The 13,837-nt window shown below is 42.8% G+C and overlaps 1 protein-coding gene across 1 annotated transcript in view; it reads left to right on the forward strand.

Moving 5' to 3' along the window:
- Positions 1-13,837, forward strand: part of LOC117386261 (sodium/calcium exchanger 1-like) — a 199,337-nt gene that overhangs the window by 98,243 nt on the left and 87,257 nt on the right. Inside the window, exons 8-10 of the mRNA XM_055229116.1 lie at positions 1,356-1,508; positions 11,076-11,172; positions 12,337-12,528. Of these exons, the coding sequence (XP_055085091.1) occupies positions 1,356-1,508; positions 11,076-11,172; positions 12,337-12,528 (442 nt within the window). The remainder of the gene's footprint in view (positions 1-1,355; positions 1,509-11,075; positions 11,173-12,336; positions 12,529-13,837) is intronic.

A 13,837-nucleotide genomic window follows, 5' to 3' on the forward strand; every position in this document is an offset into this window, starting at 1 on the left:
GCACTGGCCTTGCGTGCTCACAGCTGTTTGTCTGTTGCTCTCTCATCTCATTTAAGAAGAATAGCTGTTGTGTTGTGTGGGCGTCTGACAAATTCATGAAAATCCCTCTGTCATATTTTTATTTTGTGGGCAACAGTCATGATTTTTCCATTTGATGTAACTGTTTCTTACTAAAACATGTAAATGTTGCTTTTAATCTTGGCTTTAAGAACATAACCACAACAGATATTTAATCAGTACCATTCAACACAAAAGAATAGCCCAATGTATTCCTCTGAACTAAGATTTGGCTTCAACAACGTGCAGTTAGGGGAGGCAGCTGAAGCCGTGCCTTACCTATCAACACAGAGAAAAATTAATGAAATGGTTATATTTATCCAATGATATGTACAATAAAGTTATTTTCTATTTAACTTTGCAATTTTAATTATTATTTTAGTCAAAGTCGCTGAATTTTTACTTTTACCGTTCAAATACTGAGAAGAGATGTGCGGACAAGCACCAGCCGTTCGTACCTCACCATGGACTGACTGGGCTGTACGCTCAGCAGTTACATCTATTGCTGAACGTCTGAAAAGGCGTCGGGTGAAGCACATAGTCACCTGGCCTCATGGTAGGGGCACCTGTGAGCCCAGGGATTCTTGCATCTCCTGGGGCAGCAGAATAGTAACAGCAAGCAACAATTTAGACTTAGCAAGTCAAGTTTAGCAATCCGTCCACTTTTTTCTTCTTGTCTGGCCCTAGTTTTTAAATGGAGGAAGATTACATATTAAAGCTCAAGCAGTTTTCTAAAGTGGACTTTCGGCTTTCAAACAGAGTGGTACAAAATTGTAAGAAATTTAATGACTTCAATCCACTGAGAAGTAGGAAACCAGAATAAGGACAAAAAAAACAAAAAAAACAATACAAAACCAGCTTGCTTCTAATTTCATACCATTAGAGCTATTTCATACGGACTTCGGAACTTTTATTAAATTATTTTTTATTCTGGCCCCAAGTCACTTACTGGGAGAGAAATTGGCCCGGGGCCAAATTTACTTGCCGACACCTGGTTTACACATGTTTGTAAATCTGATTGTGACGACATCAGTGTCTCACCAGCCATGAATCTCATTGCACGTTACTGTTTGGCTTACACCTCCACATTAAAAAGCCCCCATCTGAAACAACTGGATCTTCATTTCATTAAAATTTGATTTCATTGCATTGAATTTATGCTTTATAAAATGGGATGTTCCTGTTTGTATACATTTTTATGATAAGGATCCCAGGGAAACTAGTCACTGACCAAAGAGGACTGAAATAAACAGCACATAGTCCCCGGTCCTCTCCCTGAGTGTGTGTGTATGTATCAGGTGGTGAGCAGCCCAGAGACCCAGGCCCAGGAGGATGATCCCCACACAGTGCGGCTGGACTTTGAGCCTGCTCTGTACCAGTGCTTTGAGAACTGTGGATCGCTCAAACTGAGTGTGTCCCGCAATGGAGGAGACCCAGGAGTCACTGTCAAGGTATATACCAACATGCACACCTGTTACGTTTACAGGCTTGGTGGGGACATTGCATTAATGGTCCTATACACTGCAAAATTGACTCTTGTGAGCTTTAAGCCATGTTATAATATGCTGTGACCTTATCAAAAACATACCTATTTGAGTAACCTTTTATTATTAGTCTGTCTACATCTCCAAAGCTCAAACTGCTCTGTCCCACCTTGTAATGTCATGCAGTGGTAATTTTCAACTTAATGACTACCTTTTATCTTTAGTTATCTTTAGTTTAAGATGGCGCCACGTACGGTCGCCCTGGTGATTTGGTGCGCTGTGTGTTTTTTGTTTTTGTGTGTTTTTTCTGTGTCTGCGTGCTCTTACACCCGTGAAGAGCTCTTAACTATCAGAACAACAACTCCTGTTGATCTACTGCCAGTCTTTTTAGTACCTGCAGTAGATTTTGTTTACTCTTTGGGCAAAAGAGTGAGGCGCCGAAGACGAGGAAAGCGGGCAGGGGCCTTGGTGCGCCTCCGGAGACGCGGCGCTCGCACGCCCCTACCTGGAATTTTCCTGTCTAACGTTCGCTCACTCAGCAACAAGACGGACGAATTGGCGCTGCTGATGAGGAGAAACAAAGACTTCTCTTCCTCTTGCGTCTTATGCTTTACGGAGACATGGCTCAACGAGCGTATCCTGGACTGTGCGCTTCAACTGGAGGGATTCCAGCTCCTCCGCGCGGACAGACAACGGGGACTCTCCGGGGGAAAGACGAAAGGTGGAAGTGTCTGTTTCTACATCAACAACGCCTGGTGTACGGATGTGACTGTGATCTCCCAACACTGCTCTCCCGCCGTGGAATATCTTTTCATGAACTGTAGGCCTTTCTATTCTCCACATGAGTTCACTTCATTCATTCTGGCCGCTGTTTACATCCCTCCGTGCGTGGACACGCATGAGGCCAAGCACGTGCTCGCGGAGCAGCTTCTGGATGTGGAGTGAACTCTTTACTGATCATCCTAGGGGATTTTAATAAGGGAAATCTGAGCCAGGAACTGCCCAAATATAAACAGTTTATTAATTGCCCGATGAGAGAGTAGAAGACGCTGGATCATTGTTATACAACAGTCAGTGGAGCCTACAGAGCCGTGCCCCGCGCTGCTCTAGGGTTCTCTGATCACATCATGGTTCACCTCATCCCTGCTTACAAACAACGGCTGAAACTCTCCAAACCTGCTGTGAGGACTTCTAAGAAGTGGACCAGTGAGGCTGTGGAGGAGCTTCGCACGTGTTTGGACACTACAGACTGGGATGTGTTCAAGGCTGCCACAGACAGTCTGGATGAGTACACAGACACTGTGACGTCATACATTCAGTTCTGTGAGGACAGTGTAACCCAGGTTGAAATTCTGTCTTATTAAAAAAGTTTTACTAAACTCCTACTTTGACCTGCCGTTAAATTTTGTTTATATAAAAGCTGCATTTATATATTTATTCCTGCCCTCCGTCTCTCATACGTGCCATACGTAACCGCACCCCTAATTACGTGACCCGCGTTGGCCAATCACAGCACACAGACCACCTTTTCAATCTGTGCCGGCAGCTTCCCAGTCAGAGCTGTGGGGGAAGCTACCGAGGCAGCTGTGAAAAGAGCTAACCTCCGGTCCGTGGGGAGTCCGTTGCCGCCATCATGCGATGTTAAACTGAGGAATTGGCCAGGTGTTCTTGAATAGGATGGCGAGCTAAGACCGGAACCTACATCTTCATCATCTCACCCTACGGGTCTGGTAGGAGGCTGACACAGCCTGCCCCCCCACTCTTTCAATCTTTTGCTGACTTTAACTGTGATCAAAGCCAATGGACACTATTCCAATGAACAATACAACCGGATACTACGCAAAGAACTCATACTCTCAAACATTGGAAAGTCAGTAATAAGTGGACGCCACCCGTTTGGAGTACTTCTTTTCATTTTCTTCCTTCTGCTGCTACTAACTCATCTCGACCAACTAGAACTTAAAGTGCACTTACCTATCGAATCTGCAGAGTGTAAATATTTGGGGTTTCATTATTGTTTTCATTATTATTATATTACTATTTTGTGTTTCACTATTTTTGTTTCTGTAAATATGTTGTATTATTCACTTCAATATACGGTGCCAGTACCCAACATAACTCCTGCCTCTTGCTTACTTACTACACCAGCTCCAGCAGTCGAATCCCAGTCTTCTGATTTCAGTCAAACTCAGCCCAATTCATTTTGGCGAGCTAGCCAGGCGAGCTAGCCAGGAGCTGGTGATAGTAAGTAAGTTGCAATAAACCCCGATAGTTGCATTCAATCTCACCCATCCCTCAGTTTAACATCCATTTAATCCCATTTAATTATGGAAATTTTTGAAAACCTTGCGATTAAAATACCTAACGCTGTTTTAGTTGATGGAGCAGTTGAACATTGTCTTTCCGAAGTTCTAGATTTTCTTGAGCAATACGGTGATGTAAATCGCAATGATATTATTGATTGTAGCGAGTCGGGATTTCATCACATGTTAATTGTTGAGTACGTGTCCGGGTCGTCAGTCGCTAAATTAGCTCCACTCCTGCCGTACACATTCACTTCAGAAGAAGGCAATAAATTCTATATTCAAAATTTATCTCAAATATATTCCTCCAAGTTGGGTGGTTCAAAAACCGACACTTACTTGTCTGACTTAAAAGAAATAGCAAAGTTGTCTGGAAAAGATTATGCAGTCGTCCTAGGTGAGATGATGTCTCAATTACAGCAGTCCATTACACAGCTCCAACCTGCAGTTGAAAATGTCCCAAAACCTGAACAAACCGATCCAAGACCATCACAAATTCAACAAGCACAACCTTTAATTCAAACTGAATCAGTCTGTTCTCCTTCACAACCAGTTCCCACTACTTCTGCTTCTGTTCCTAATAGTGCCCAGGGTGCAGAGAGGCGATCTATCACATCCGGTGATCTCAATCCCCCTGAAGTACAGCGCTACGTCGTGGAGCATGTGGTCCGGAGCAGTGAACCTTCGTTCCATGCATCTCACCGTCTGCGATCTTTTTCTGGTAAAGTGCCCAGGCCAAACCATGAAATGGACTATGAAACTTGGCGGTCTGGCGTCGAGTTAGTGCTGCGTGATCCCGCCATCTCAGATCTCCAACGTACCCGACTAATTCGTGACAGCCTGCTGCCCCCTGCCTGTGACATGGTAAAACATTTACGCCACGATACACTGCCAGAGGTCTACCTACAGCAGCTAGAATCTGCGTATGGCACGGTTCAAGATGGGGAAGAACTCTATGCTAAGTTCATGGACACTTATCAGAATCATGGTGAAAAGCCGTCAGAATATCTGCAGCGACTCCAGGTGGCACTACAACATGCTGTGAGGAGAGGAGGAGTGGTAGAGAGAGACATGGACAATCGCTTGTTAGCTCAATTTTGTAGAGGATGTTGGGACAATGGATTAATTTCAGAACTGCAACTTAAACAAAGAAAATCAAATCCACCTTCATTTCCTGACTTTTTACTTCTTCTACGCACAGAAGAGGACAGAGAAGCAGCAAAAACTCTGAGAATGAAACAACATCTTGGAGCAAGACAAAAAGTTTCCACAAACATTCAACTTGTACAAAGTGTAGATGAGACAAATCTGTGCATTGCTTTAACAAATTTGACAAAGACACTGTCACAACAAATGACTGCAATCCAACAACAGCTGGCTGCTCTCACTACCAGTCAGTCCAGATCCTTACCTGTGACTCCAGAGTCTACTCAAAGACACGAAGAGATGAAACCAGTGAAATCCACAAGACCAGCTTCTTCAAAACCGAAACCTGGTTTTTGCTTCCGCTGTGGGGAAGATGGACACATTAGACCTCAATGTGATTCAGATCCAAACCCTGCACTGGTTAACACAAAGCGCAGGCAGTTCCAAGACAAACAGCAAGGGTGGCAAAAGCAAAATCCCACTGCATATGGACATTTAAACTAGCTTCAGTTTCTGGTGAGGGACGCCCAGAAACTGAGCCGGACACAGCCTGTCCCGCGAAGAACCAACTTCCTGTTCAATGTAAAGAACTGCAGCCAAGTTCAAAACACAAAACCAGAGTACCAAAAGGACTCATCGGGTCCAGATGCACAGCTGAGATCGTAGTCAATGGTCATAATAGCGTATGTCTTCTGGATACGGGTTCTCAAGTAACCACAATACCAGCCTCATTTTACAATAAACACTTGTCTGATCAACCCGTCCAAGCATTGCAAGATCTACTCCAAGTGGAAGGTGCGGCGGGGCAAAATGTACCATATCTCGGATACATTCAAACAACCATGGCATTTCCAAAAGACTTTGTTGGCAGCATCATCACTGTTCCAACGTTAGCACTCATTGTTCCTGATGCAAGACCAAAATTTCCAACTTCAATCCTCATTGGTATGAACACTCTTGAAACACTTTATGACAGTTTCCGGCAAAGTGACAATTATTCTTTCCAGCCACAGTTCTCTGGTTATCGGGCTGTGTTGCAAACTCTTCATGTAACTTGCCAACAAAGCTGCAGCAATCATCTTGGAGTTGTAACTCTGAACAGCAAGTCACCAATTCTTGTTCCTGCTGGCCACACAGTCGTTCTTGAAGGCTCTGCTAATGCTGCTGGACCAGCTAGTCAGTACGCTATTGTTCAACATCCGGAATCAGGCCTGCCGGGTGGTTTGTGCGTAAGCAGCTGTCTAGTTGCCCTGTCAGCTCGCTCACCTCACAAAGTTCCAGTTATTGTGAGAAATGAGTCAGACCACAACACCTTCATACCACCGCCGTCTATCATAGCAGAGCTGGGAGCCTACCAATATATCATTTCAGAGCAACATGTGAGCAGACCAGCAGCAGCAGGGAACGTCAATAAGCTGAGCTTCAATTTTGGTGAATCACCATTACCACCAGAGTGGAAAGAAAGAGTCACAGCAAAGTTAAATGCTATGTCCGATGTATTCTCTCATCATGACTTGGATTTTGGTTGTACCAGTCATGTCAAGCACCATATCAATCTTCATGACGACACTCCGTTTAAGCACCGAGCAAGACCTATTCATCCTCAAGATATAGAAGCTGTTCGCAAACACCTCAGAGAGCTTCTTGACACTGGTGTAATACGTGAATCAGAGTCACCTTTCTCATCACCAATAGTTGTTGTCAAAAAGAAAAATGGAGATATTAGACTTTGCATCGACTACCGCAAACTCAATCTACAAACAATCAAAGACGCCTACGCATTACCAAACTTGGAAGAATCATTTTCAGCACTTACCGGATCCAAATGGTTTTCAGTCCTCAACCTCAAGTCGGGCTATTACCAAATTGAAATGCATGAAGCAGACAAACCAAAAACAGCTTTTGTTACACCCCTTGGTTTCTGGGAGTTCAATCGAATGCCCCAGGGAGTAACTAATGCACCCTCAATGTTTCAAAGATTGATGGAAAAATGTATGGGTGATTTACACTTGAAAGAAGTCCTCGTGTCCTCGTTCCATCATGCACCAGGGTGACTTTTAACAACGACAAACCCTGGTTCACACCCAGACTGAGACATTTGAGGAGGGAAAAGGAGATGGCTTTCAGGGCAGAAGATCGTGAGGGCTACAGGCGTTGCAAGTATGCGTTTAGCAGAGAGGTGGAAAAGGCTAAAGCGAAGTACAATCTGGAGCAGCAATTCTCCACCAACGACTCTGCTTCTGTCTGGAGAGGGCTTAGGCAAATCACCAACTACAGGCCCAAAGTCCCTCCCGCCGTGGACAACAAACAACTAGCAGAAAAGTTAAACGGCTTTTATGCGAGGTTTGAAGTTTCACACCCCTCCCCCTCCCCCTCCTCCCTCACCATCATGGACATTACCTCCAAACCCACCTCGGACCCCCCCTCCTCCCCCACTGTCCTCACAGTTTTGGAGCAGGACGTGACTAAGCTATTCAGGAAGCAGAATCCCCGTAAGGCAGTGGGCCCAGACGGTGTCTCTCCTTCCACCCTTAGACACTGTGCTGAGGACCTGGCTCCATTCTTCACGGACATTTTTAACACCTCCCTAGAGTCATGTCATGTCCCAGCCTGCTTCAAGCTGTCCACCATTGTCCCCGTCCCCAAGAAGCCCAGGATCACTGGACTTAATGACTACAGACCTGTGGCGCTGACGTCTGTAGTCATGAAGTCGCTTGAGCGCCTGGTCCTGCACCACCTCAAGTCCCTCACCTCCCCCCTCCTGGACCCTCTGCAGTTTGCCTACAGAGCCAATCGGTCTGTGGACGACGCCATTAACCTGGCCCTTCACTTCATCCTCCAGCATCTGAACTCCCCGGGAACCTACGCCAGGATCCTGTTTGTGGACTTCAGCTCTGCATTCAACACCATCCTCCCTGCTCTGCTCCAGGACAAGCTCGCTCAGCTCAATGTGCCTGACTCCACCTGCAGGTGGATCACTGACTTCCTGACAGACAGGAGACAGCGCGTGCGGCTGGGGAAGAATGTCTCGGACACTCGGACTATCAGCACAGGATCTCCACAGGGCTGTGTACTTTCTCCCCTGCTCTTCTCCCTGTACACCAACTGCTGCACCTCCAGCCACGACTCCGTCAAACTGGTTAAGTTTGCGGATGACACCACCCTCATCGGACTCATCTCGGATGACGATGAGTCTGCCTACAGGAGGGAGGTGGACCGGCTGGTGTCCTGGTGCAGCAGCAACAACCTGGAGCTCAACGCCCAGAAGACAGTGGAGATGATTGTGGACTTCAGGAAAGTCACAGCCCCCCTGCCTCCCCTCACCCTGACGGACTCCCCCATCACCACTGTGGACTCTTTCTGCTTCCTGGGCACCTGCATCACCCAGGATCTCAAGTGGGAGCCGACCATCAGCTCCCTCATTAAGAAAGCCCAGCAGAGGATGTTCCACCTGCGGCAGCTGAGGAAACTCAAGCTGCCAGTCCAGATGATGGTGCAGTTTTACACTTCCATCATTGAGTCCATCCTCACCTCCTCCATCACTGTGTGGTTCGCTGGGGCCACTGCCAGGGACAGACAGAGACTGCAGCGCATTGTGCGCTCTGCTGAGAAGGTGATTGGCTGCAGCCTTCCATCTCTACAGGACCTGTACGTCTCCAGGACTCGGGGGCGAGCAGGCCGTATAGCAGCTGACACTTCTCACCCTGGACATGGACTATTTGAGCCACTTCCCTCTGGCAGGAGGCTACGGTCCATTGGGACCAGAACCCCTCGCCATAAGAACAGTTTCTTCCCCTCTGCTGTTTGGCTCATGAACACTTTATAACATCTGCACTAAACTGGACACTTTATAACACCGGTCACTTTAATAAGCCACTTTGCACTGTTGTTCTGATGCTGCTGTTGTATATATTTCTCCCTTTAAGTATTTCATTTGATTTTTTAAGCATATCTTTTTAACTTTGTGCATGCCCTTATTTGTATTTGTATTTATTCAGTGTGTTTATGTTGCACTTTTTCACCGAAGCAAGTTCCTAGTTTGTGAACTGTGTTCACAGACTATGGCAATAAAAGTCTTCTGATTCTGATTCTGATGTAGTACATTACATATGTTATCATCCAAATATTAATGTCCACCCCAGATCTCCTTGCCTACCCGTAAAAGTCACAGTATTTTACTATTGTTATTAATGTTCCACTGCTCACTTCATATATGTAATGGCTGATGGTTAGCTGCTTAACCCACCCAACAGAATATAGAGCTCCACTCTCACCAGACCCTGTCCCACATACCCAGCTCTGCTCATAAATGTCTGCCCACGCAACCAGCCCCGCTCTGAAGTGTCTACCCACGCGACGAGTCCTGCTATGAAGTGTCTGTGCCCATGTAACTACCTCCGCTCAGCGGAGTTTGTGTCCACACAACTGGTGTGAATCTGTAATGTTACATATTGCACTTTAAAGAATCAAAGACCGATAACACGTACACAAATACACAATGTACGAGGCATTAGCAAAAAAAAAGAAGAAAAAAAAACAACAAGAGTAGAAATTATACTATAAGTTTACTAAACATTCATAACATTGAACATTTCTCTTGTGTTATGAAAACATAGCCAAAAAAAAAAAAAAAAAGACTCTATACCCTGTGTTTAAAAACAACCCACTCATCTTGCCCTATTGTAAGGAATTTCTGAGGATAGGGCTCTCACATGCAGTGGGAGGGTGGCAGCTGCCATCGGATGAGGCTACTGCTCTGAAATAGGCTAAATCTAAATCTCTGTGTGTGAGTGTGTAAATGGTTCCAGATAAAGTGAATAAGGGGAGTAGAGTTAGTTCACCTCTGACAGCAGGATGTCAGCAGAAAGCAGGCACAGCGAGTCAATCAGTGCACAAAATTACCAAAATGTACCATATTTGAGACATATAAATCTATCTATAATATTGTTCTTGTATTTTTTTTATTTTTTGGACATGGTAAATGAGATTTTGGATGTTGCTTGAGTAGATTAGATCTTACAAAAATTTCACCCAAATTTATGTGCAGATTGGACAATTTAGTTGTTTCCACATGAACGCTTGTATGTTGAGGGAGCAAACTGACCAAAAAAAAACAAACAAACATTAAAATAATGCATCTGTCCTTGTTCAATTATAATACTTTGACTTTATTGAAATTTACAGGCCAAATGTTTTTTGGGGAGACCCTCTCATCCCTAGGCCTGTCACAATAATAATTATATTGACCTATCATTCAGTAAATAATAAATATAACTACTTTAATAATCTACTTTAATTAATTTAATACTTTTTGGGGGTCAGTATTAATCGTGTGGACCTTTTCTTTGTAGTGGGAAATTTGTGCTTTTTTTGCAGAATGATAAGGTTGAAGGGCACTTCTATGGCTCATAGGTAGAATTTCATTACTTACGTGTGGCATTCTGCTATTTATTTATTTGTTTATTGCAGCTCATGTAGTTTTCTAACAATATTGTAAAAGTCAAAAGTGAAATCTGTCAACTAGAGAAAAAAGTTGCAGGAGTGAAGATGTTCCGCTGCTCATCCAATCCACTTCTTCAGTTCTGGTCAGATTGCTGGTGGACACGTCATCTATCTGAAAGGTGGAGCTAACTGCACTGAAACTGAAAACAGCTATTGTTTACAGTTTCTGTATGTAGGCTAGGTCTATTGAGCTAGTCTGCACTGTGCCTGAGTCATAATTAGCATATTCATTCAGCTCTTAATGGGTGCTTACACACCTATTGGCATCCGGGCTAGAAATATTATTGTCTTTGTTCCTTTGGGTCTGAGGATGGCGTTATAGATAAGTGAAAGATGATGTCTAAGGCCCCCATTCCTGTTCAAGGAAGCATTGTCTGTTTATTTTAACAATATTGCACATTTAGAAAACCTTTTGGGGATAAAGGTGCTTTATGGTTTGGTGTCAGTATTATGGTTTATCGTCTATATTTACGTCAGCAATATATCACTCTTCAAAATTTGTTATCGTGACAGGCCTACTCACTCCCTCCTCCTCTTAGCCTGTTTGCTTCTCTCACCTCCTGTGTGTGCCCCTTTGCCCCAGGTGGACTACCGCACCGAGGATGGCACCGCTAATGCTGGCTCAGACTACGAGTTTGCAGAGGGCATGCTGCTGTTCAAGCCCGGAGAGACCCTTAAAGGTAAAGGGCATTGGTGTCAACATCTCCTGGCATATTTACCAAAAACATGTCAGTGAAGCTCAGACTCTTCTGCTGCTCAGGGCCCTTCTGGAGCACGCAGCTCAATTTCTGTTGTTGTGTCCTTACAAACAACAACAGCTGCTCTTGTTTGTTCTGACGACAAATTTGAATACAGTTTAAATCTTTGGTCTAAACACATTTATAGTTTTTGTCAAGATTTAGTTCATAAGGGTGTATTTTACGTCAATTTGGTATTAACTGCTAACATATAACATATCTAGATCACCATGTTACCTTTAATCGTTCTGAAAATGCTATAGTTGCTGGAAACAACATATTAACATCTTTAATAAGTTTTCCTTTCTGAGTAGGGATGCACCTCTTTCTCATTTCCAATACTTATCTGCTGATACCAAGCAATTTATTATTTAAAATCATATTTATTTCCTTAAAACAAAAATAAAATAAGATAGAACTGATCCAAATGTGTTATCTAGCTATTATTTTATTCGCTCATGTAACTACACCACAGCTTTTTATAAATAAAAATTCAAATAATATGAGACTTTGTGGGTCGACTACAGCCAGTAAAGTCTTATTACATAAATTTGTGTGTCCAAACTGGATAGCAACTGAACCAATATTTGAAAGCCAATATTTGGATACCTTATTGAATGTTTTTTTGTTGTACATATGAGATCCTTAATAAAGTTTCAATAGGATATCTTTGGCATGACTATTACATGACTGTTCAATTCCTCAGTCATCCAGGTAGGTTCAATAGTGGGCATATACTAGTATGTGTGGTGTTGTATTTGTTCTGATACAGCTCAAGATCATTCTAAAACTATCCAGGAAAAGTTCATTTCTGTCCTGTTATTGTGACTTTTTCAGTATTGATACTAGCTCTAATGAGTATCTGATTTTCAATACTTTTGACAACAATACTATATACTAGTGAATGGATTTATAATGACTAATGAGTCACAAGGACTAAAAAGAGTTTGTGAGACAATGCTCCAGGATTACTCAAAAAAAAATTAAAAAATTAAAAAATACAAAGATTTATACTTCATAAAAACTTTTTGTCAACTAAAATATCCATTGCTGATAAAATGCCCTTTGTCTGTCATATATTTGTTGCGTGTGTGTGTGTACTGACAGAGATCACTGTGGGAGTGATTGATGATGATATCTTTGAAGAGGATGAGTACTTCTACGTTCACCTGAGTAACCCGCGCGTGGTTGGCTACCCTGAGATAGGTGCTGCCACCCCGGACCCCAGTGTCACACCCAAAGCTGTCCTGGGCAAAAACCCCACAGCCACAGTGACCATCTATGATGATGACCATGCAGGTACGAGTTTTAATAACCCTTCTTCCACTGACATTGAATGAGTTAAAGGTACTGTACCTAATTTTTACTGTCAAAAAAATAAATAAATAAATAAACAGTACTAGTACATTTTAAACAGTTTGCAGTGGTCCAAAGTTATTCCTCACTTACCTTATGCATTCAGAGGATCCTAATTATTCACCATGGTGAGTTTATAAGTAGTGAAGAGTTTCCCATAATGGTATAGCTAACAACAACTAGCATGCTAATGTGCATTTCCTGATTATCTGACAGTTAAATGCTTTAGAATTAGAATAGAATAGAATTAGATGCATAGAGTTTGCAGCTGACATATTTGACCTCGAGAGCTGCTTATACAATATAGATGTACTGGGGGCAAAACTTTTTTCTGAAAAAAAAAGGAAAAAATTGGGTACAGGACCTTTAACTCAAGCATTGATCTGTATGTATGTATTGATTTTGTATAATGTAGATTTCTAATCATAAACATAGCTGCAGTTTTTCATTTGCATATGTTGCAGTAATACTGCACATTAGCAAGTAGTAGTCCTTGAAGCAACTCCCTGTTTTTTAAGTCCATACACCTTCCCTAGTATTGTAACTGTGCAAGAGGTGGGTATACTCAGTTTCATTTACTTTTGTGTAACTTTTAAATAAAATTGTACATCACAGAGTACTTTTCAGACACTATTACTCCTACTTCAGTAAAATATTTGATACTGTAATACACACATGGGCAGAATTGTTGGTACCCTTCGGTTAATGAAAGAAAAACTCACAATGGTCACAGAAATAACTTGATTCTGACAAATGTAATAATAAATAAAAATTCTATGAAACTTAACCAATGAAAGTCAGACATTGCTTTTCATCCATGCTTCAAAAGAATTATTTAAAAAAATAAACTCATGAAACAGGCCAGGACAAAAATGATGGTACCCGTAGAGAAGACTGAAAATAATGTGACCAAAGGTCCACTAATTAGCATCACAGGTGTCTACAGTCTTGTAATCAGTCAGTGGGCCTATATATGGGGCTAAAGATAGTCACTGTGCTGTTTGGTGACATGGTGTGTACCACACTCAACATGGAGGAAGCAAAGGAAAGAGCTGTCTCAGGAGATTAAAAAGAAAATTATAGACAAGCATGTTAAAATAAAATAAATTCAGTGTTTCCTCTGGCCCCAAAGGCCATGGCAGTTATCAGCACTGCCATGACATGGCAGTGCTGATAACTGAATGTCGCGTGAATTTATTATGTGCACTGTAGCCCAATTTAACTCAATTCAGTTTATTTTTGTAAAGCCCAA

This window comes from Periophthalmus magnuspinnatus, chromosome 18, assembly GCF_009829125.3.
Source record: "Periophthalmus magnuspinnatus isolate fPerMag1 chromosome 18, fPerMag1.2.pri, whole genome shotgun sequence".
Lineage (NCBI taxonomy): Eukaryota > Metazoa > Chordata > Actinopteri > Gobiiformes > Gobiidae > Periophthalmus > Periophthalmus magnuspinnatus.